At 33.0% G+C, this 25,877-nt stretch overlaps 2 protein-coding genes across 8 annotated transcripts in view; one reads left to right on the forward strand and one right to left on the reverse strand.

Annotated features, from left to right (window-relative positions):
• Positions 1-16,004, forward strand: part of LOC101888860 (uncharacterized) — a 65,868-nt gene extending 49,864 nt beyond the window's left edge. The window contains exons 1-3 of one of the 2 annotated variants that reach the window (XM_005174968.4): positions 5,797-5,942; positions 10,179-10,629; positions 14,852-16,004. In XM_005174968.4, coding sequence (XP_005175025.2) covers positions 5,890-5,942; positions 10,179-10,629; positions 14,852-15,094 — 747 coding nt within the window. In that variant the 5' untranslated portion in view covers positions 5,797-5,889 and the 3' untranslated portion in view covers positions 15,095-16,004. Of the gene's footprint in view, positions 1-5,796; positions 5,943-10,178; positions 10,630-14,851 lie in introns of those variants that run through there. The other variant, XM_059128346.1, reaches the window with a different exon arrangement.
• Positions 16,005-21,237: 5,233 nt separating this feature from the next.
• Positions 21,238-25,877, reverse strand: part of LOC101888361 (E3 ubiquitin-protein ligase UBR1) — a 47,222-nt gene continuing 42,582 nt past the window's right edge. For all 6 annotated transcript variants that reach the window (XM_059128371.1, XM_059128367.1, XM_020036971.2 and 3 more), the window contains one exon: positions 21,238-22,950. In XM_059128371.1, the coding sequence (XP_058984354.1) occupies positions 21,665-22,950 (1,286 nt within the window). In that variant the 3' untranslated portion in view covers positions 21,238-21,664. The remainder of the gene's footprint in view (positions 22,951-25,877) is intronic.

Raw genomic sequence — 25,877 nt, forward strand, 5'->3', positions numbered from 1 at the left:
CTCTTTTCAACCTAACCTAAGCTAAAATTCGTTATTTGGATTTAGTAAAGGGACTGACTCTTGTAGCATAATTTCCAAATGGCGGAAAGTATAAAAAGTTTGGTCAGGCATTTTTTCAGAGATTTTTTGGTAGTTAATAATAGAGATATTGTAATGAGGCTAGGCCACTTCTTTACTTGCTTGCTAAAGAACAAAAATCTTACCTAAGTCCTCTCTCTCTGATGATATAAAAAAAATCGTCTCTGTGAGTGACATTCGGATATTTTGGAAGTAAAAAGTCCTTAGAAACTAAGGTCGATATTTTAGGCCAAATATTCCGTAGCGGAAAGTTTGCGTTTCACTGTTCTTCACAAACCCCCAACTTATGTCACGTCTTTTAAATTCGCTGTGACTTCCCCCCAACTAAACAACCTATTTAGGTTATTTAATGATGGCAGAAATATGCGGAAATATGTCAACTCTTTTGTCAACTCTTTTTTTAAAAGAACAATAACAATAACAGCATAACTACAAAACTTTATGGGTTATTACCCTGATTATGGACAATGATATACCAGCCAAGTCATCTGTACAATCATCATCGCCATCGCAATCATCATCAGCAGCAGCGACAGCAGCCACACCATCATTAAGGCTCGTTGATCTTTATCAGTTCTCCGCCATGCATACATACATGTATGCAAATGTAAACGGAGTGTATGAGTATGTGTGCATATGTGCGCTGTGCACAACAAACAAACAACCAAATGAACAAGAACCAAAAGATCCAACCTTATAAGGCGTCCGTCCACTAAAACATGTGCGCCGGCGATGTACTGTCGCTCGGTCCGTCGCTCCGTCTATCTTAATAGCTTTTATTGTATTTACGCGATGTCATTTGATGATAGATAAGCGAGTTGGCACAAAAAAAAACTGCATGTAAGCTAAGCTGAGACACTAGCTCGCTCGCTCACTCATTGCAGCGTCATTGTCATAACGCTAGTCATACTCCAACTGACTGACTGCCAGGCTGGCTTCACTGCAACCCATGCGAATTTGAAACGTTGCTCATACGTTGTGTTGTGTTTTTGTTGTTTTGCGAATCTGACATTTGCGATCGCCAACACATTGCAGTTCTTTAGTTTTGTAGTTGTTGTTGTTGTCACTATTTGTTCTTCCATTGCATTATCATCTCGGGTAACAAAAAGGTCAGCTGATGTTAGCTGGGATGCAGATAGTATACGGGAATCTCGAGTAGTGTCGACGGTTGCTAACTTGCAAAATTGGAATTCGATGTCAAATGGAACCCACGGGAGAGGGAGGGGAAGACAAACATTTGTGGAACTTAGAAGATTTTTTTTGGGAAGGAGTTCAATGAAGCTTTATGCCGAACTTCTTAATTATACTGTGCGACAACATTTAATTATTATACCCTGCACCACATAGTGGTAAGAGTCTTTGTGCATTTGTTTGTAACACGGAGAAAGAAGCGAGATCGACCCATAGTTTCATTTGAGAATCTTCATACAATCACCTTCTAAAATGTCTGTCAGTCCGTCTGGCCATGTATTTTTGTGAAGAAAATTTAGGAAAATCTTAAACGGATAATAAATGATCCGAATGAGATGAAATTTTCCAAATAATATTTTTTTGGCCCAAGGACGAACCCCATTGAAATTGTTAGGAATCGGTTCAAATTTAAATATAGCTCCCACATATATCTTCAACCGATTTCGGATTAATTGTGCTCCAAATGGCAAATATCAGTCCAAATGACCTGAATTTTTTCATGTAAACAATATAATGAGCCGTCACTGGAATAATTTTAACAGCTGTCGGGCGAGTGGCTTAGAAATGACAGCTGTCTGAAGATGGTTGCCGTTTTTTCATCTCAACCTGTATAACTAAAATTCACAAATTCCGAGGAATCTTAATTCGAAAATTTCCAAATGTGTAAAAGATGTGGGAACTAGCCCCCACCCCTATTTAGGTTATTTTGCTTTATCTTCTAAGTCTATTAAAAATTTATAGTACACATTTCCAAAACCACCTCCACTTCATAACGAGAGACACCAACAGTGGCATTTATATCAAATTTCAGGATTTCAGCTATATACCTTCCCACAATACCAAATTTAGTTCAATTCAATTTTCGTACAATTGTAGTACACATTTCCAAAACCATTTCCTTATCTCAATTCCAGATACCAACAGAGACCTCAATATAAAATTTGGGAATTCCAGTTCTATTCCTTCATCCAATACCCAAATTTAGCGCCACTTAGTAATTTTCGTATAATTTTTGTAATCATTTGTAAAACCATTCCATATCTCAATTCTAGACACCAACAGTTTAGGTTACTTTGCGATGAAAACTTTCAAAACACCGTTACACAAGTCTTCTTTTTTTAGCTCTTCTCCCATAATTTGCCAGATTTTCCCCGTAATTTTGGAAAAAAAATTGAATTTAGTCACAAAGAGATATAGGCCAAAGTGAAGATGTCTGAGAGTGAAGCAATACAGGAAACGTGTGTGAGCTGTTTAGGACAGTGTTGCCAATATGATATTCTAAAAATCCCCCTTACATGTGGTCAAATGCTTAGGGTATATATTTGTCCGTACACCATCTGAAACTTTCTATTTTTTTTATTTAAAAATCGTTTCAGAATTTTTTATTATTATTATTTTTTTTGCTCTTTTCAAACGTGATCCAAATTATAATCACAAGACATTTTTTTGTTTATAATATTACATCACTATAACAACAAAATCATTTCGTCGCTCCAACAGCTCTAGATTTGCTAAAATGTTCTTCTTCATCATTGCCACTCGTCACATGACTTACATGTGAGCTATATATTTTTTGTACCCAATTTGAACCCAATTTGTTCTAGAATTTATGAAATGCAAAATAATTTTCTTATTTGTCGCCCTTACAACGACACTAGCTATCTATCTGTCTGTCTGTCGGTCGGTCCGTCTGCCAGTCGTATCTCCAATGAGGAATGACTTAATGAAGAACAACAAACAAATCTTGACTATTTTTAGTCGCAGAATCAAGTGCAATGAGGCGGAATGATGGGCGATCTGTCTGCTTGTCAGGTAGCCAGTCAGTCAGTCAGTCAGACAACAGTGACTAAAAAGATAAATAAATGCAACCAGCGTCACAAAGTTATTGTTATGGATTTATTATATCATGAGACTCAAAGGAAAATGGAATTTAAACCAAATATATACCTTGAGATGATAGAAAGCTACACTGGAGGGCATTTGAATAGGTACAGCTGTTACAAATTATCAGAGAGGAGCAAATTGAGAAAAAAATAAATTTTGATTTATATTTTGGAACAATAATTGGTAAATATTTTAGGATCTATTCCAACATAATCTCTATTTGTGAAGCAGTACCTGAAAAAAGCAGTACCCTGAAAAAAGACTTATTGCAAAGCCATGAGTTAATAGCAAGTACCCTCTACTGGGTCAGCAAAAATTCCACTTAAAAACTGTTGATTCCCTCTAGCAGTTCGTGTTTGATCTTTTTATTACTCGAAACACAAAATTGGTTCAGTTTGTCAAGATTTTTAAATCAAATTTTCAAATTTCAATATCATATTTTAGAATTTCAACTCCAAAACAATCTACATACCTCCACCCTAAACACAAACAGTGATCCAAAATTAGAACCGATTAGTAATTTTCGTATAATTTCAGTATTTATTACCCAAACCACGCCCCATTTCAAAATTTCAGATACCAACTGAGACCTTAATAACAAATATCGGGATTCCAGCTCTATACATTCACTCAATACCAAATTTAGTACTTTTCGTACCATTTAGTACATTTTCAAAATCTTCCTATATTTCAATTCTAGACACCAACAGTTTTCGGAATATAAATTTTAACAGTTTCAGCTCTATTCCTTCACACAATACCAAATATAGTACCTCTTAGTACTTTTCGAACAATTACAGTACACATTTCCAAAACTTACTCTTCAACTTTGATTAGTCAGACCGAATTTCAAGTTTTTGTAGCTCTATTCGTTCACATAGTACCAAATGGTATCATTTTCGAGTTTAGTACCATTTTGCAGTTTCCGTAACATTAAAGTTCGTATTTTCAAAAACTCTTTGGTACATCTGTCATGCACTCTATCTGTGACTCTTATTCTAAATTTCAGAATTCCAATACAAAGAATATAATTTTTAGTACATTTAAGTGCTTTTCGTACAATTTTAGTACACATTTCAAAAGCCAACTCCAATTCCAGATACCAACAGAGACCTCAATAACAAATTTAAGGATTAAAGCCTAATCAATTTACCCAATACCAAATTTAGTACCATTTAGTACGTTTCGTACAATTATAATACACACTTCCACAACCACTACACCTGAACAGCAATCCTAATACAAAATTTTAGATGTCAAGCACTATCTGTTCGCAAAATACCAAAATGGTACCAAATACAGTACTATTTAGTACTTTTTGTGCATTTGTAGTAACCATTTTCAAAATCACTTCCGTATCACAGAATCCAATCCTAAAACCCCAAATATAAAATATCAAAATTCACACTTCATCCGTTCAACCTTAACCGAACTGTTCTAAATTCAGTACCATTTAGTACGGTTCACACACTTAGTATACATTTTCAAAGCCAGCTCCAAACTTACTTTCCAACTTTGATTCTCATACCGAATTTTAAGTTTTTCACCTCTATCCGTTCACATAATACGAAATGGTACCATTTTAGAGGATTAGTACAATTTTAAGATTTTTCGCAACCCAAAAAGTTCAAATTTCCAAAAATCCTTTGGTACATCTATCCTGCACTCTATCAATGACTCTCATTCCAAATTTCTTAATTCTAGCTCATTTTGTGTGTCCAATACTTCAATTCAATTTCTATTTTTAGTACTCTTTTCGAATAATTTTTCGTACGTATTTTCCAAAACCCGACCTTAACACATGCCTACGCTCCAAGACTGGCCCTAGTGCAGAACTTCAAGATTCTAGCTTTCTGGGCTTGAATTGGACTGTCTGCTTCCCAACCGCTGTATATTTCAATACGGAAATATTTTATTTAATTTGGTAAAGGTTCATAATCGACTTTAGAGTCTATATGAGTTTCAAAAACTGTTGCGAAAAATATCAATTTTTTTCAAAAAAAACCCAAAATAGTTCCCCAATCAAATACATTTCATTTGCAAAAGTAACCTCCATTTCAAGGCATATCTCCAATTTCATTTTCAATTTAAAGTCAAAATAAAATTAAGTGATTATCTGCCTTGTGACATTGTCAATACTCACGATTCCGTAGTTCGTGTGACCCACACCTGAGCGAATTCACACGACTGTAAGCGGACAGACAATGGGTAAATCGCAACTAGCCAAACAATCATTTGACATCCTCCCAACAATTAGATATTTGAACTTGTCACATGAGTAATAAACTGAACAACAACAATGACGACAGCAACAATAACAATAAAGTAAATAAAAATAATAATGTAAATAACTATAAATATTAATAATAATAAGAAAACATATTCAAAGCTATGACAGCAACAACAATAAAAAATAATAATAACAAAAAAACGTTTATTTTTAGAACACAGAGAATTTGTTTTAAGAAAAGCAGAAACAATTTTCTTCAGATCAACGATAAATTCACAAGATTTAAATTGTTATAATTAAAGTGAAATTTTGGGGAAAAGTGATAAATTCAGATTTATTTTAAAAAATATATAAATTATTATTATAAAATATTTTTTTTTAAAGTAAATGAAATATTAAAAACTCATCCTGAGGTGAAAATAAAAGCGAACTATAAATAGCAATGCAAATTGAATTCTAGAACACATTTCAATATATTTTCGTAATACAACAAAAATCCTATCAACATGCGCGTTAGTCTACCCGGAGATTTGCTGATTCAAACAGCGTTTGACCCAAGGTAGGTATGGCTGAGGAAACTCTTAAAGAAAACTCCACAAAAAATACTTAGAAAATCTTAGTTCTAAAAATATTAATAAAATATATATTTCTCATCGTAAAAAAAATTAAAAAATCATAATCAAAAATCCACCCATATATAGTGTAATTTTTTTAAGAGCTATAGGAAAGATGCTCAAAAAAACACTAAACTTGATAGATTTTTTTATGAAAATGTTGACCCCGAATGTGCCCCAAAAGGTCTATCCGCGCAGTCCAATTTTGACATACTCTTCTCAACATTTCGGCCCGTATATTATGATTAAATGGTACAATGTTGTCTTCCAATGCGTCAGTTGAATTGGGCTTGCCTATGAAAGCATGAGTCAGGAAATTTTTTTTTATTTTGTATTAAGAAAATATTTACATTAATATTCTAAAAAAACCCCGAAAATATGCCCTAATTTTCAGATGAATTTTTCTCTCGGTCTTTTTTTTTTTTTTTTTTTTGAGTTTACGCCTGCATAAAATTTCATTTTAGGCAAAATGTGTTAAAATCAGAAATATTATAATGTACACATTTCTTTTGTTCAGAGTCTCACAATGAAATTAGATCTAGAATAAATCTTCCTTTGACACTTTCCGCAAAAAACGAAGTATAAAGGGAGATTTTTGACTCGGATTGGATAAGTGTTATATAAAAGGTAAAAAGGAAAATTTTGAATTTAATTTTCATAAAAACTATAGTACCTAGGCAGATGGCTCATCCTGATATTTTAAGTGAAATTTTGTGTAGAATATTTCTTCCTTTAACACCTTTCGCCTAAAATAAAATTTCAAAAACTCCGAGAAAAAATTAATGAAATATTTTCGGTTTTCTTTGGAACATTGATGAAAGAGAATTCTTTTCTTTGGTGACTTATAGTTCAATTTGATAAAGAATATTTTTGTCATTGACGTTATCCTTCTGAAATGATGCTTTGTTGGAGATTTTTGGACCAACTCGCAAAAAGTACGATTTTAACCTTAAAATATGCTTTTAATATACAGGGTGAGATGAAAAAACTGCAACCAACTTCAGACTGCTGCCATTTGTAAGCCACTCTTCCGACAGCTGTTAAAATGTATCCAGTGACAGCTTATTATATTGTTTACAAGCCTTCAAAAGCATTTTGGTGAGAATTTTCCAGAAAAAAAATTGTTCGTGATGGAATTCAAGCGTGATAGTGTGATTTCTTTATATTTGGCTGGAAAACCACAAGTGGCTATCGTTAGAGCACTCCAGCATTTAAATGTGAATAAATCTGTTGTGTGTCGTACCATCGCTTGTTACCGTGATACTGGTAGCGTTGCACGGCCTCAAGGAAGTGAACGGAAGAAAACAGCAACAACAGCAGAAATGGTTCGAAAAGTTAAGAAACGACTTGATCGAAACCCGCGTCGCAGTGGCCGAGAAATGCCTCGTGAGCTGAACATATCGCAATATTCCATTCGGCAAATATTGAAAAATGAGCTCGGAGCAAAGCCATTGAAATTGCAAAAAGTACAAGAACTTACACCGCAACAGAAAGCAAAATAGACCCAAAAGATCTAAAGAGTTGCTTCGCTTGGGCGAAAGTGGTGAACTGCCGAATTTGGTTTTCTCCGATGAGAAAACATTCGTTGTCCAGCAGTTTGAAAAAAAAAAAAACCAAATGCCAAAGAGGGCAGCAGAAAATATGCACCTTCGGTTGGCCACCGGAACTCAAGCGCCGGCCATGGTAATGGTGTGGGCCGTCATAACAGCCGATGATCGCTCTCCGCTCGCATTAATCGATAGTGGCATCAGAATAAATGCACTCGCACTCAGCAGGCGCCACCCCAGAATGTTTACAAAATGAAGTTCCTCGCTTCATTTCCAGCGCACAATGGCTACCAAAATCTCGGGATACCAATCCGTTGGACTATTGTGTCTGGAGTATTTTGGAAAGGAAGTTTGGCACTAAAAAATACCAAAGTGTCGTTCACCTCAAGCAAGCGCTTCGCCGAGAATGGGCCAAAATACCACAGAGCAATATTCGGGCAGCGTGTGACGGTTTCATTGGCCATTTGAAGGCCATAATTCATGTCAATGGTGACGAATTCGAACAAATCTAAACTTATTCTAAAATTTGATGCTATTTCCGACATTTTTTGCTTTCATTCAATAAAATTAAAAAAAAAATGTAAAAATTATGACGTTTGACTTTGTTGCAGTTATTTTTATCTCACCCTGTATACCTCAAAGTGGTGCTTGGAAAAAATATTCTTAAAAAAAAAATTAAAAAGCTATAAGTTCGGCTGGGTCGAACTTTGAATACCTTTCACCGCTTGGAACGAATTTGGAAATTTTCAAAAAAATAAAATCCGTTAAAAATTCTGTTAAAATCTTAATACATCGAATGTAGCCGTTATAGTAGCGTCTGTAGGACGACGTGGACCTGCATAATCAAAATAACGAATATAGGAAGGCATTATTATATGGAGCTATACCAAAAAATGTGGACCTGCACAGACAATTTTCAGTCATAGGCTGTAGTATCAATTACGAACTTCAAATACAAATGAAATAATTCCGGTAAATAATGTCGCTACCGAATATCGGGGAGTACCAATATGGGGGCTATACGAAGACGTGGATCTGCACAGAAAATTTTCTGTCATAGGCTGTAGTAATCATTATGAAATTCAAATGCCAAATTTGAAACAATTCCGGTGAATAGTGTCGCTAAAATCATAAAAATACCGAATATCGGAAGGTACCGTTTTATGGGGGATATACGAAGACGTGGACTTACATGGCCCAATTTCAATACCAAAAGTCCTGCAGATATAATATACATTTGAGTTAAATTTTATAAACCTACTACATTTCGTTCGGAAGCTAGAGTGATTTCCACAGAACCGCTAAACCGACATCGAATTTTAGGCTGATCAAGAATATATATTCTTTGTGGAGGCTAAAATGTATATTTCTAGGAGTTAAAAATGGAATGACAAACTTAATATACCCTCTGTACTATGGTGGAGGTTTTATAATAAACAATTGAAAATTAAACAGGTTTAGTTGTTCTGATAATGTAGTGCGTATAAGTGTTGTCAACACTTATACGCCACAATGATCGGATAACTAAATTCGATTTTTTTGTTTATTTTAAAAATTTTGTGGTTATTTGGAAACTTGTGTTTATCCGAATTTTAGTCTTCTCTCGAATTTTATAAAACTTATAGCTCTACCACTTCGATTTTCATTCGAAATTTCAAGTTAAAAAATCTAATTCTTTGAAAATCACAACAGTTTTCTTCGCATTTGCAAAACCACCCAGACAGGGGGATCGCCTCACCAAACACATAAAGTAGTTCCCCCACTTAAAACAAAGACGAAGAACGAATAATCTCAATTTCGATTCATTAAAATTCAATCACTAACAACAACAACAAAAAATAAAAACAAAAGATTTGAAATCAATTCTTGAATGATTGTTGTTATTGCCATTGTTGGGTAAACAAATGCGGCACTAAAAGACCGCTGCAAACAATGAATAAATTATCAACAAATAATTAATTATTTGCGCATTCCCACAAATCAACAAATGGAGACCGATAGTTTTTCTTACACGCCCTCACATGACGATGACAATTGTAGACGACAAGCCACATACACAAATAAGGCCGACAAGCAGACAGACAGAGAGACGGAACAACAGCCATATGGCTAAATGATGAATGATGACCATAACCGCTCAGGTGATAACTAAACGTGATCTTGGCAACAAAATTATAAATTTTGCCACAACGTAATTAGCAAACACACTGAGACTCATCGCAAGCTTGACAAACACTATTAACCCTGTTTAACCCTTTCATCAATGGAAGAGAAGTTGGGAAGTGATCTGTGGCTAGATCTATAACTTCAATATCTGTATCTGACCAAAAGAGAACATTTTATGTTTGATCATAAGCGCCATCATTTGGGGAATATAATTTCGCCTGATAACCAAATTTCCCCATTAAAATTCCTTAATGGCCCTTTTGGTGTACCACCCACCTTTCTAAGGGTTAAAAGTAATTGCATTTTAATTACAAACGTTTTGCAGCTATTTTTAATTTCTAAACCCTAAACGTTATCTTCATCCCCCCTCCCTACCTCTCTTTATACAACCTTCTCAAGATGATTTGCATTTTAATAGTTCTCATTTGACTGACGTCTGTTTTCTTTCTTTGCATTCTCTCTTTACAGCATGGTACTGCAAAATCACAACAGAATCCAGACACGTACTGTAACACTGACAAGCGTTAATCGCACCGGCACCACCACCACAATTACCTCCGGCATTGCGACGGCATCACACGCGCCCTCTGACGTTTCGACCAGCAGTCAACCCACCATCTACAGAATGAATCAACAGCGACCAATTATCGATCTGCTGGTGGCCATGATAGCGGTACCCATACTGATATTGTGTGCCCTACAGTTGGAGAAGAATCTGCACGATATGGCCAATAGTCCGGAGAGTAGGTGGCTGGTCTTTGCACTGGGCATTGGCATGCTAATTGTTAGTGTAATCATTTGTGGCTATGTAACGCATCGCATGGGTGTCTGCATTTGGGCGGGACCCATTGATGAGACGGGTAATCGTGTGGGCAGCAGCAGCAGCAGTGGCAGTACAAATGGACGAGGTGTAACACATGTAAGTAATTTGAAGTGAAAAGTCTTGAAAAAAAATAGTGTTCATTGTGTGGGTGTGTGTGAGTGGGTGAAATAGAATCTGTTGGGAAATAGAAAATTAGTGAAATATTGTAGATAGGAGAAGTAAGTAAAAAGTCTCCTTGTGAAATGAACATTTTTCAATTCAAAGTGTATTTTAAAATGTATGGGCTATGGAGAGTGACGTATACGTGTTGTCAGCACTCATACGATCAAGAGTCAGATAAAAAAGATTCAATGATGAAAGATTCAAAACATGAAAAACATAAAGGATTAGTATTTAGATAGGATTTTTAAAATGGGAGTAGAAAATACAAAAACAGGACATGGAAACTAAAAAATCTTGATGGGAGATAATATTTTATTTTTTTAATAATATGTTTATTTTTTTAATTTTTAGAGATTTTGAGGAAGCTAAAAAAATTCAGAGGAAGTTTCGGGAGCATTAGATTATAATTCGCAAAATTCAGTTTATTAAACTAGTGACAAATTATTATCAATTATGATTATGATTTCGGCGTATAAGTCCTGTCAACACTCATACGTCTCAGTATTAAAAATTTATATTGAAAAAAAAGCAATTATGATTTAGGATTATTAAAAAATTAATGTATGGTGATGAAATGGAAGAAAATACGAATGGGAAGTGTTGCTAATTTTAATATTGAAAAGATATGCAAATGCTTCAGATCTTGTTTGCCATTTCGACGTATAAGTGTTCTGAGCACTCATACGCCCAAAAGTCACAAATGAAGAAATGCCTAATGGTAATATATATGTTTTCAGAGGCCGTGGGAAAAAATTAAATCTAGATTTCGAAACCTAAAAGATTGCTCTATTGCCCCTATAAAATTACTAAAATTTATAAAAAAAAATATACCTCCTTAATTAATTTATAAATTTTAAAGTGATTTTATAGGAGCTAAGAGAGTCAGTCATAGTCAGTTTCAGGAGCGTTAAAATGAAATCTGCAGTCTTTCAGTTTTTTAATCTAGTGTACGAATAAAAATCAATTATCATATCTGCGTATAAGTACTGTCAACACTCAAACGTATAAGTATTAAAGTGGTGAGCTGAAAAAAAATTATAATTTTGGAAATGTATAGTTATGAAAAGTAAGGAAATGTAAATTGGAAAGGTTATTAATTGATTGAATCGGATATGCAATCATTTAGATCAATTTCGACATTTCGGCATATGAGTGCTGGGAAAAAACAATAATATTTAGTTATATCAAGGACGGAAAAGCTAATAGCAAGGCTTTCTTATTTTAATTTTGAATGCATATACAATCATTCATATTCATATTGCCATTTTGGCGTATAAATACTACCAACACTCATACGCCATAGCGTTAGAATTATTATATCTTTTCGAGACTAAGTTAACTTAACTTGGGTTAATCGAAATATATCGTTTGACTAAGATAACTATGTTTCAAAAATATAAAAATACTAAATAACATTTCATGCCGGCGTATAATTGCTGACAATACTCATACGCCATCCGATCCTCTATTCCAAAATTATGGGTTTTCATAAAGATAGTTTTTTTTATGAAAAAGAGCACTAAGGAAAAAGAGCACAAGGATCTGATATATTTTCTCAAAGGACAGCAGAGGTAATATCGCGAAATTACTGAGTAATGTATAGTAAGAAAAAAATTCAAGGATTATCTGACAAAATTTTGTGGATTGTTTAAAAAGTATTTTTAAAGGACTATCAGAGCTATAATCGCAGATTTTATAATAAATATTTTTGAAGGACTCTCAGAGCAAAAATCGTTAATTTTTTTTAAGAATATTTTTCCAGGATTGTCAGAGCAATAATCGTGCAATTTTCAAAGAATATCTTTCAAACACTAACAGAGTAATATAGAAGTTTTATTAAAGACTATTAGATCAGAAATTGTTTATTTCTTAAAAAGTATTTTCAACGGTTACCAGAGCGATAATCGTAGATTTTAAGGACAATTTTTCCAGGACTATCAGACAAAAAGTCATAGAATTTTTAAAAAGAATCTGTTACAAGGACTATCAGAGCAATAATTGTGGATATTTTATAGAATATTTTCCAAGGACTATCAGAGGAATAATCATGGATTTATTAAAGTATCTGTTTCAAGAACTATCGAAGTAAAAATGGCAGATTTTTTAAAGAATATTTGACAGAGACTATCAGGGCAATAATTGTGAAATTGTAAAGAATATTTTGCAAGGACTATCAGTACAATAATCGTTGATTTCTTAAAGAATATTTGTCAAGGACTATAAGAGACGTTATCAAGGATTTATTTGATCAATATTCGTTGATTTTATTAAAGAATGTTTTTAAGGATTTCCAGGGTCTTTGAGGCTTTTCAAAGAAACAACTTTTTAGCGATTATTAGTGCAGTAATGTTGGATTTTTTTAGAGAACAATTTTCAAGGACTAGCAATAATTCGGAATTTTTTAAATAATGTTTTACAAGGACTTTTAGAGCAATAGTTCGATTTTTGGGTTTTTTAAAAAATATATTCAAGGACCATCAGGGAAATAATCGTGATTTCTTTTAAAAATATTTTTCAAGGACTATTAGAAAAGCAATAGTGAATTCTTTTAAGGATTATTTTTCAAAGTCATTAGAGCTTTAATCATTAAAGCTTTTCAAATGAACATTTTTCAAGGACTATCGGATTATTTTTCAAAGTCATTAGAGCTTTAATCATTAAAGCTTTTCAAATGAACATTTTTCAAGGACTATCGGAGTAAAAATGGCCACTATTAGGACAGTAATTTTGGATTTTTTAAAGAACATTTTTCAAGGAATTTTAGGGAAACAATGGTGGATTTTTTGAAGAAAAATTTTCAAGGACTATCAGAGCAATAATTTAGGATCTTTTAAAGCATCTTCTACAAGGATTTTTAGAACAATAATCGTCGACCTTTTTAAAGAATCTTTTTCAAGGACTATCGAAGCAATATTCGTGGATTTTTTAAAAAAATATCTTCAAGGACTATCAGAACGATAATCCTTGACTTTTAAAAAAAGGACAATTATCTAAGCAATATTTGTAGATTTTTTAAAGAATATTTTTCAAGAACTATATTTTTCAAGAGCAATAATCGTGAATTTTTTTAAAGAATATTTTTCAAGGACTATCGGAGCAAAAATAGTGAATTTCTTAAAAAATATTTTTCAAGGACTATCAGAGTAATAATCGAGAATTTTATTAAGGAATATTTTCCAAAGATTTTCAGAGTCACTTAGGGTTTTCAAGAAACATTTTTCAGCGACTTTAAGGTAATAATGTTGGATTTTTTAAAGAACAGTTTCAAGGATTATCAGAGCAATAATTCGGGCTTTTAAAGCATCGCTTAAAGAATTAAAGAATCTGTTACAAAGACTATCAGAGCTGTATTCGTGGATTTTTAAAAAAATATTTTTCAAGGATTATCTAAGCAATAATCCTGGATTAATTAAAATATCATTTTCGAGGACCATTATTTTTGGATTTTTTAAAAAATATTTTCAAGGACCATCAGAGTAATAATCGAGGATTCTTTTAAAAATATTTTTCAACTACTACTAGAAAAGCAATGGTGAATTATTTTATTATTTTCCAAGGACTATTAGAGCAATATTCGTGAATTTTATTAAGGAATGTTTTCCAAGGATTCCCAGTGTCATTAAAGCTTTTCAAAGAAACATTTTTCAAGGAATATCAGAGCAATAATGGTGGATTTTTTAAGGACAATTTTCAAGGACTATCCTTGCAATAGTATTGGATTATTAAAAAGAAGAAGAAGAAATATCAAAGCAATAAGCATGTATTTTTTAAGATTATTTTTCAATATTCGTGGATTGTTTAAAGAAAGTTTTTCAAGGGCTATCAAAAAAAAAATCCTGAATTTTGTAAGGATTATTTTTCAAGGACTATCACAGCAATAGTCATGGTTTTCTTTAAGAATATTTTTCAAAGACTTTTTAATATCCAATCCGATAACCGTAGATTTTTTAAAACATTTTTTTCAAGGACTATCAGAGTTAAGTGGGGTTTTTCAATGAATATTTTGCAAAGACTACCGGTGAGTGTCTTTTTAAGGAATACATTCAAAGACTTTTTACGCAATATTCCTTAATTATAAATTTGTATTTTTTTCTGAATCAAAATTATCATAAATTTAACCAAATCCCATTCTTTTCTTCTCTATTTCGTCCTGCAGATCAATTCCCAAAATGATATCCTGCGAATTGTTGATTCACTGCCACCCAGCTATGATAGTGTGGTAAAATTCGATATCCCACCACCGCCCTATGACTGTTTGGTCATTGACATGGAGCAATGCAAGGATGAACAGGAGACACCGGATAAACCAAATACAATGACAACATCTTCATCGACAGCGTCGACGACGACGACAACAACAACTGCTAACAGCGATACAGCGTCAACGGTACACATGTAAACGAATCCAATCAAAACAAAAACTTAATCCCTTGGGAGAGAGAATTGAAAAGAGATTGAAATAATTTTGAATTTTCCCTGAGAGAAGGGAGTGGGGAAAAGCAAAATATTTCACCCTTAATGCAATGAAAAAAACAAACAAGAAAAAGCTACTGATAAGGTTTTTTTTTTCGAAACACTGTTTTCTAAATAGATGCATTTTATTTTACTTTTTGCAAAGATTGTATATATTTTCAAATGAATTAAAACCCGGTTTCCAATGGAATTCAAAACCAAGGCCTATATCAGGACGGCCAAGAAGACTAATTTGGACAACAGTTTGACAAAAAAAAAACTTATTGGTATTTGAATTTCCTTTAATTTAAAAACACAATTATTTTTTGACATTAAACTTGGTAGTCAGATGGTCATACCGGCTGACTTTAGCAGGGGCCTTGTTAAAAATATTCTGAAAAAAAAAATAAATTTTTTAATTTCAAATTGTAATCTTGAAAATATTTTCCATATGTCAATCAGAATATTTGATAAATGAGTGTTTTTGAATTTTACAGAAACTTTATTTTTAGTTAGATATGAAAATATATGTTTTTTGGCATCAATTTAAAATTAAAATTTTCTGATTTATAAAAAATTAAATATAAAGCAAAAAACAATTAGTATTTTTAGTATATATTTTTATATTTAAAAATAATATAATGCTTTCCATTCTTTATATGCTAAAACTTAAGTTTATATTGATTACTTTCCATCAATATAAAGGAAGTATTTTTAGATTTCCTTCTCATTTTTTTCTTCCCTGAAGCAGCAATACACACCAATTAATCTAGTCCAAATACAAAAAACAAGAAGAAACGCTGTTGTATAATTTTCATTACTACTTAAAAATAATAAAAAAATAAATTAAAAAAAAACACCTGTAAATATTGTATAAAACTGAGCCAAAGAAGCCAGTTAAAAATATTTGTAAATTATTGTGTAGCTAGTAAATTCATTAATTTAAGAGAATATAAAACGATTTTTTATTCTAAAAAAAAAAATAATTCTAAGTTTTATATACTTATATAGATTTTAAGTAGGATTAAAAAATTATAAAAAATATATATTATTATTTTTAAAACGATTTCTGCTGTATATACATTTATTACATAGTTTTTATATTAAATTATAATAAAAGAAAATAAAAATATATTTAATATTAATAAAACTTGAATTTTTATTTTTAATAAAAGGATGAGGGAAAGAACTAATTCGAGGATTCGAGGAGATTTTAAGGAATCCGTTTCTAGAACTATCAGAGCAATAATTTTTGGATTTTTTAAAGAATATTTTTCAAGGACAATAAGACCCATAGTAGTGGAGTTTTTAGAGATTATTTTTCAAGGACTATCAGAACAAGAATCGTGGATTTCTTAAAGAATCTGTTTTAAGGACTAAAAAAATATTTTTCAAGGACAATTGGAGCAATAATCATTTTTTAACAAATAATTATCAAGGACTATTAGAGCAATAATCCTGAATTTCGTAAGGAATATTTCCATTCAAGGACTAACAAGACAATAATGAATTGAATTTTTTAAAGAATATTTTTCAAAGACTATCAGAGCATAATCGTGGATTTTTTAAAAATTATTTTTCAAGTAGATTTAGAGCACTAATATATGATTGTTTAAATAATATTTTTCAAGGACTATCAAAGCAATAATCATGGATTTTTCAAGGCATCTTTTACAAGGACTATCAGAGCAATAATCATGAATATTTTAAGGAATATTCTTCATGAACTGCCAGAGCAATAATCGTGGATATTTTAAGGAATATTTTTCAATGACTATCAGCTCAATAATTGCGTTTTTTTAAGAATACTTTTTAAGGACTATCAGAGTAATAATCGTGGATTTTTTAAAGAATATTTTTCAAGGACAATCAGAGTAATAATCGAAGATATTTTTCAAGGACTATCAGAGTAATAGTCGTGGATTTTTTAAAGAATATTTTTAAGGAATATAAGAGCAATAATCGAGAATTTTTGAAAGAATACGTTTCAAGGTCTATCAGAGCAATAACCGTGCATTTCTTAAAGAATATTTTAAAGGACTATACGAGCAATAATCGTGGATTTTTTAAAGAATATTTTTCAACGACTATCAGAGCAATAATCGTGGATTTTATAAAGAATATTTTTCAACGACTATCAGAGCAATAATCGTAGATTTTTCAAAGAATATTTTCAAGGACTATCAGAGCAATAATCGTGGATTTTTTAAAGAATATTTTTCAACGACTATCAGAGCAATAATCGTAGATTTTTCAAAGAATATTTTCAAGGACTATCAGAGCAATAATCGTGGATTTTTTAAAGAATATTTTTCAACGACTATCAGAGCAATAATCGTAGATTTTTCAAAGAATATTTTCAAGGACTATCAGAGCAATAATCGTAAGTTTTTCAAAGAATATTTTCAAGGACTATCAGAGCAATAATCGTGGATTTTTTAAAGAATATTTTTCAAGGACAATCAGAGTAATAATCGAAGATATTTTTCAAGGACTATCAGAGTAATAGTCGTGGATTTTTTAAAGAATATTTTTAAGGAATATAAGAGCAATAATCGAGAATTTTTGAAAGAATACGTTTCAAGGTCTATCAGAGCAATAACCGTGCATTTCTTAAAGAATATTTTAAAGGACTATACGAGCAATAATCGTGGATTTTTTAAAGAATATTTTTCAACGACTATCAGAGCAATAATCGTGGATTTTATAAAGAATATTTTTCAACGACTATCAGAGCAATAATCGTAGATTTTTCAAAGAATATTTTCAAGGACTATCAGAGCAATAATCGTGGATTTTTTAAAGAATATTTTTCAACGACTATCAGAGCAATAATCGTAGATTTTTCAAAGAATATTTTCAAGGACTATCAGAGCAATAATCGTGGATTTTTTAAAGAATATTTTTCAACGACTATCAGAGCAATAATCGTAGATTTTTCAAAGAATATTTTCAAGGACTATCAGAGCAATAATCGTAAGTTTTTCAAAGAATATTTTCAAGGACTATCAGAGCAATAATCGTGGATTTTTTAAAGAATATTTTTCAAGGACAATCAGAGTAATAATCGAAGATATTTTTCAAGGACTATCAGAGTAATAGTCGTGGATTTTTTAAAGAATATTTTTAAGGAATATAAGAGCAATAATCGAGAATTTTTGAAAGAATACGTTTCAAGGTCTATCAGAGCAATAACCGTGCATTTCTTAAAGAATATTTTAAAGGACTATACGAGCAATAATCGTGGATTTTTTAAAGAATATTTTTCAACGACTATCAGAGCAATAATCGTGGATTTTATAAAGAATATTTTTCAACGACTATCAGAGCAATAATCGTAGATTTTTCAAAGAATATTTTCAAGGACTATCAGAGCAATAATCGTGGATTTTTTAAAGAATATTTTTCAACGACTATCAGAGCAATAATCGTAGATTTTTCAAAGAATATTTTCAAGGACTATCAGAGCAATAATCGTGGATTTTTTAAAGAATATTTTTCAACGACTATCAGAGCAATAATCGTAGATTTTTCAAAGAATATTTTCAAGGACTATCAGAGCAATAATCGTAAGTTTTTCAAAGAATATTTTCAAGGACTATCAGAGCAATAATCGTGGATTTTTTAAAGAATATTTTTCAACGACTATCAGAGCAATAATCGTGGATTTTTCAAAGAATATTTTCAAGGACTATCAGAGCAATAATCGTAGATTTTTCAAAGAATATTTTCAAGGACTATCAGAGCAATAATCGTAAGTTTTTCAAAGAATATTTTCAAGGACTAGCAGAGCAATAATCGTAGATTTTTCAAAGAATATTTTCAAGGACTATCAGAGCAATAATCGTAGATTTTTCAAAGAATATTTTCAAGGACTATCAGAGCAATAATCGTAAGTTTTTCAAAGAATATTTTCAAGGACTATCAGAGCAATAATCGTAGATTTTTCAAAGAATATTTTCAAGGACTATCAGAGCAATAATCGTGGATTTTTAAAGGACTATCAGAGCAATAGTCGTAGATTTTTCAAAGAATATTTTCAAGGACTATCAGAGCAATAATCGTGGATTTTTAAAGGACTATCAGAGCAATAATCGTCGATTTTTAAGGAATATTTCTCAAGGACTAATATAGCAATAATCGTGGATTTTTTAAAGAATATTTCTCAAGAACTAGCTGAGTAATAGCCCTGCATTTTTTAAGTAACATTTTGCAAGGACCATCAGAGCAATAATCTTGGAATTTTTAAATATTTTTTTTTTCAAAGGACTATCAGGGCACCAATCTTGGATTATTTAAAGAATCCGTTTCGTGGACTCTTTAAAATCTATTTTTTTTTTCTGTTGCGTTGTAAGTTCTTGCACTTTTTGGAATTTCAATGGCTTTACCCCGAACTCATTTTTCATTTTTTTCCGAATGGAATATTGCGATATGTTCAGCTCACGAGCCAATTTTCGGCTACTGCGATGCGGGTTTCGATCAAGTCGCTTGTTTACTTTTCGAACCATTTCTGCTGATGTTTTCTTCCGTCCATTTCCTTGATGTCGGGCTACGCTACTAGAATCACGGTACCAAAAAAAGACCCCTGTGTGGACTCGCTTGAGGGCTAAAATCTTCTATATACTTAAAATCAACAGATTTCAAGAAGTCTAAACGCGAAAATTTTAAAAAAAATTTGCAAGAGGGAGAAACTTTTCCCCTCTATTTAGGTTACTTTGTGATGTAAACTTCCACAACGCCAATAGAAATATCCGCTATTTTTAGCTCCATTTTCATAATCTGCTGGATTTTCCTTGCAATTATTTTTTGTGGTGCACAGTGTAATCAATATCGTTACAGATTATTTTTCAAGGTTTGAAGATTTTCCAATGTTTATGATATCATACTCACACTACTATATTAAAAAAAAAACATTTCTTCCTTTATTTTATATTTAAATTTTTATTAAACAAACATTTTATTTAAGTTTTTCTTTGTTTATGATTATAATGAAGTTTTGTTGTTGGGGTTTCTTGTTTTTCATTTTTGTTTTTGTTTTTTTGTGTGTGTAAATTACATTTAATATTTATTAAAAATAAACAAAAAATAATAATATATATAAAATAAAAATAATATTTATTATTATTATGTAGTAGTACGTATTACAGAAGTAGAGTAATTCAAATAAATTAAATTTCTAAGTAGTGTGATATTATCATTATCGAAGGACCCTCTTTCAATGAGCAAACGAGTATTGCAAAGGGATGGGAGGGGTGCTGAGGGTGTTTAAGTTCTGTGGAAGGCAGATGGTATCAACGAAATCCCTAACAAACGAATAAAAATTCGAAAAGAAAATATACAACAATTTGTAACAGAGAGAGCTTGTTTTGTGGTTTTTTATTGAAAATTTCAATTTAAATTTTGGGAAAAGAAAACGAATTTGAAAAAAAAATATACATAACAACTAGGCGGCGAATCATAAAATATGATGGATGGAGGATACGAAATGAGTCACGTTTAACATTATTTTGAATTTCTAATGGATTCGAAGTGTATAATAATGTATAGGGGATGAACACGTTCTGTGGATGAGAGATGTCTTGAGTGATGAATGAATGACATGTGCCAAAGCAAAAAAAAAAAAAAAAACATTTGTATATAACCCTAGTAAATTCATAGAAAACAATAGCATTTAGTTAAAACTATGCAAGTAATGTGTTGGTAATACCAATCTACAAGACTGATTTGATTTTGTTTTTGTTTTTTCTTTTCTTTCTTTTGCTTGGAGTTGTAAAGCTTTTTAAGTTGGTTAATTAAATAACTGAGAGAGAAACAAAGATACATTGGAAACAATCGAAATAAGTATTTTTGCCAAAATTAAAAATAAAACTTGAAGTGGCAAAGAAAATCTGAGCAAAAAAGGGGTTATGACAAAAGCTTTGCCTTAACCTGACTTTTTCTGTTTGACCCATGGTGAAGGCCCATATAAAGTTTTTAATTCAAGCAATGCATTTAGAGTCTCGTAACCTAATTCTTTTTTCTTATTTTCTTATATTTTTGTTTGCTATTTTGTTTGAATTTCCATGTGAAATCTAATCAAGATTTGTTTCGTTTTATTTTGTTTTGTTTTAGATAAAGAGGAGGGATATTTTTGTTTGGATTTTTCTTTTTGTATGTTTCAAAAGTTCCATATTCTCAATCTCATAAGTATTATTATTATAATTAGTATTATTTAAAATAACATAAATTGTTTTAATAATATTCTTAAGTTTTTTTTTGTGTTTGCTTGCATTTCTTTGTTTCGTTTCATCAAATGTGGTTTTCTGTTGTTTTCTAGCTTTTTGTTTGTTTGTTTATTTATTTTTAATTTAAATCACATTAACTGCTGTTGTGTTTTTTTGTTGTTGTTTTTTACGTTCTATATTTATTTATTAATTAATATTTCCTTTAAATTAAGAAACATTTCCATTCTTCTTTTTTTTCATCCTTGCCTTGTCGCCAGCATCATTCTTCTCTCTCTCACTCTCGCTCTCTTAAACTACATATGATGCCATTGTGTGGTTATGGCCGACGAGTGATCATTGAGACGGGCAATTTCTTCATGCAAACCATGACCCAACCAGCTCAAATGTATTTTACTATAACGCGCTGGACACAAACGCAACGGATTACCACGTCTCAGACCCTGATCCGTTTCACCATACTCATCCAAATACGGTGGCTGGACGAAACAACCCTTGTTCTTGCCCAAATAGACAATTTGGCAATCACGTATACGCAGGAATGGTGCAATTTCAGCGCCACAGAAGTAAGCATGATAGGTGCAGGCACCCACATTACGGCTATACAGCTCCGGTTGGCAACAATACGATTGGGCACACAATATCTCACCGCACACCAGACACATGGTGGGTGTTTTCATCTCCTCCCGCTCATTGTTGGGACAGCTAAAGTCCGATACACTGTTTATTAGATCACTATAATCCTCGGGTAAACTAACCAAGGGTGGTACTGGGCGTATACACGGCACAATGACCAATGGATCACCGGTTTTCTTTATTTTCGTGGTGACCACTTCTAAATTGGTAATATCATGATGCGAGGCAAACATTTCCATTATTGTGGCATAAGGTGTGGCCATGTCAAAGTACGATTCCAATTGGCTATTCAAACCCAAATATTTACACATATTCTCAAAGGTATCACTTTCGCTGGTCGACAAATAATCGGGAAATTCAACATCGGTAACAAAGTGGAAAAATAAACAGGAACATCTCAAGAATTCACGCATTTCCATTTTTATGTGATCCAACAGAGCTGTTACCAATTGGGGACTTAACAAGGCCAACTTTTGTTCCGTGATTTCCTCTTCCTGTTGTAGTTCCCCTTGTTGTTGTTGTTGCAGCTGGTTTTGTTGAGTGCTATCTGTCATCATATCTTCCTCATCGTTGTTGTCAGCAACACCAGCAGCAGAGGCCGTAGCATTATTATCGCCCAATGACTGTTGTTTCTGTGGCTGCTGCTGTTGTTTACTCTCCCCATTATCATTACCATTGTTTGTCTTCTTTTGTCGTTGTGCCGCTGCAGCTGCTGTTGCCGCCACCGCCGCCTTTTGTCTGGCCTGTATATTATATTTGTTAAAGAATGTGGAAATATTTTCCAATTGTTTATCACTGATGGCCACATAATCTTCTTCTTCGATGTCCATAAGACCCTCGGCAGGTTGTTCAAATAATACCAACGATTTAACAACATTGGCCAGCAAGAAGACCTGTAGCGTATAGAAATCCATTAAGCTGCCATTGGGCACAACCGATACATCACCTGAAAATATGAAAACAAGTTTAAAATGATTTTTTTTTTACTTAAGTTACTACAAATAGTCCTATTTTTTTTTTGAAACATATATTTGTACTGAAGGAAGGACAAACAATATCTGAATATAAGGACTTGCTATAGAATATCAGAAGATATCCCTATACAAGGTAGAATTTGGCAAGAATGCCAAATACAAACATATATGTACTGAATTGGCAGGCGTTGGCCGAAACAAAGATGTTTTTGTTTCGGGTCAATTCGGTATTACCGTCGTAGGATTGTTTTCTTATGACTCCAGCGGACCATTTACATGAGGAGGCTAAGGTTCTTCCCCCATGTCAGCATAATCATATCCTTTCGTTTATGTATCTGATTGGGTGTCAGCGTGTGAATCATCGGTGTCAGGAGGCACCTGCATGATCTAGAGAGAAACGTCCAACGATACTTAGGTGAACCTCTAGATTAGGAAGCCTAACAGAGAGGTATGAATAGCATTCATACTGATGCAGTCTCCGATTTTATTAACGATCAAAATGTAGACCAAGGAAGACCAAGAGGTTATTATTCAGAAGCCAGGATGTATTTATATGAAGCATTTATGTAAATGAACATTGAAAGTCAGAATTTTCTTCTATGAAAGACCAGAATGATTTCATGTAGAATATCATGAGGTCTTGCTATATCCAAGGTCTTCCTTTTCATGTATTCTGGGACCTATAGTAGAATTTTATAACAAATAATTTTATAAAATATATTAACTTGCTGCGTTTAAAGGGAGTTTTTAGTACTAATTTGAAAAGAGGACCAAAAAGACAGCTTTGGTGACTCAATTGGGGGCTGAAAAATAATTCTCCAATTGTTATCGAAAATATTGCCGAAACCCGTTATTTTATTTTTAGTTCGGAAATTTATAATTTCATGGGGAAGAGTTAAATTAAATTAAGTTAATTCGGTTCAAAAAAAATTAACGAGAAACTATACATTCGCTGATTCAGTTCGACTGTCTTTTAATACAGACTCGAAGCTTGATAATTCGAGGAAGCTAACAAGTTATTGCATTTCAGTGCTGCAACCTGTAGCCTTACTTGGGTGAGGTATAATTCTGATATCCAAAAATTGGAGTTAAAGACAGCGACGTTAAATTGTATGACGTGCGCTTCCTGTCTACAATGCCCTTGCGACACTTCGCATTTGCCAAATTTTCCACAAAATCCAAGCAGTCTTCGTCCCATGGACTTGTGGGCAAACCAATTGACATGGCTCAGTGGCGCAATTTGATATGTTGGAAGAAGAGCTTTTGACAAATTATCCTACAAAACATATAAAACGCCTTGCAGCCTCCAATAAGAAAGTGATATTCTGGACGAAAGCTTTTTGAGCCCTCTATAAGAAGAAGCTGCGTCTTTCCAATGAGAAAATATTTATCCATATCCAATTCCATGCATTAATTTCCCATTTCCCTTTTATTATTTTTTTATTAACTCAGACAACTGCCAGATCGATGTTAGAAGAATAGCAGGAGCCAAAAGCTCGAAAGGCCCAAAGTAAGAGAAAAGCATCGATTGGTTACATCTGAGTCAACAAAACAACACCTATCGAATGAGGCAGTCTTAGTTCGTTGTCTGAAAGTGCTGACATTCTGATTTCACTGTCCAAGGGCTCAATACAAAAGCAGGGACATGCATAAAATGCGTATCGATACTATTTAGGGCAAATAATTATTCCACGTACAATGAACAAAAAAGTCAGAATAGTTGTCATTTCGGAGGAGGTCTGTTCTCGTCCCTCTAGGAAAGAAAGGTTCGAAATACAACAGATAAGTAGCGTTAAATAAAAATACCTTTAGTTCAGATCAGTAAATGTCAAAAATATGCTAACTATTAAATGAATTCCAGAACCGTCCTCGCCAGATTGGAAACTACTTCCCCTACAGAAGCGCTCAGCATATTATGCCACTAGACATTTAGACTAGCAATGCCATATCGTTCCCGAAGTCTACACTCTGCCCCTAATAAAACAACGGCCGAACTTTTTACCACATGGTCTTCTTTAGAGTGAAATGATTGTGACTGCACCGGGCTGTCAAGTAGTTGGCGACGCTACAGACTTTATTAAACGGTGAGATGAAAAAACTGCAACCAACTTCAGACTGCTGTCATTTCTAAGCCACTAGTCCAATAGCTGTTAAAATTATTCCAGTGACAGCTCATTATATTGTTTACAAGCGTACAAAAGGATTTTGGCATAAGTGGCTATCGTTAGAGCACTCCAGCATTTAAATATGAATGAATCTTTTGTGTGTGTCGTACCACGTCAAGGAAGTGGATGGAAGAAAACAGCAGCATCAGCAGAAATGGTTTGAAAATTAAAGAAGCGACTTGATCGAAACCCGCGTCGCAGTGGCCGAAAAATGGCTCGTGAGCTGAACACATCGCAATATTCCATTCGGCAAATATTGAAAAATGAGGTCGGGGTAAAGCAATTGAAATTCCAAATGGTGCAAAAACTTACACCGCAACATAAAGTTACTAAAAGAGCTAAAGAGTTGCTTCGCCTGGCCGAAAGTGGTGAACTGCCGAATTTGGTTTTCTCCGATAAGAAAACATCCGTTGTACAGCAGTTTGTAAAGAAACGAAATGATCGTGTTTACTTGCCAAAGAGGTCAGCTGAAAATGTGCACCTTCGGTTGGCCACCAGAACTCAAGCGCCGGCTATGGTGATGGTGTGGGCCGCCATAGCAGCCAATGGTCGTTCTCCGCTCTTATTAATCGACCGTGGCGTTGGAATAAATGCCTAATATTGTCGCGAAAATATTTTGGAGGGTGTATTAAAGCCTTGGGCACGCAAACATTTTGGCCGCAGACCTTGGACATTCCAAGAGGACTCAGCACGCGCCACCCAAGTGAGGTTCCTCGCTTCATATCCAGCGCACA

This window comes from Musca domestica, unplaced genomic scaffold (assembly GCF_030504385.1).
Source record: "Musca domestica strain aabys unplaced genomic scaffold, Musca_domestica.polishedcontigs.V.1.1 104, whole genome shotgun sequence".
NCBI classification, from domain to species: Eukaryota; Metazoa; Arthropoda; class Insecta; order Diptera; family Muscidae; genus Musca; species Musca domestica.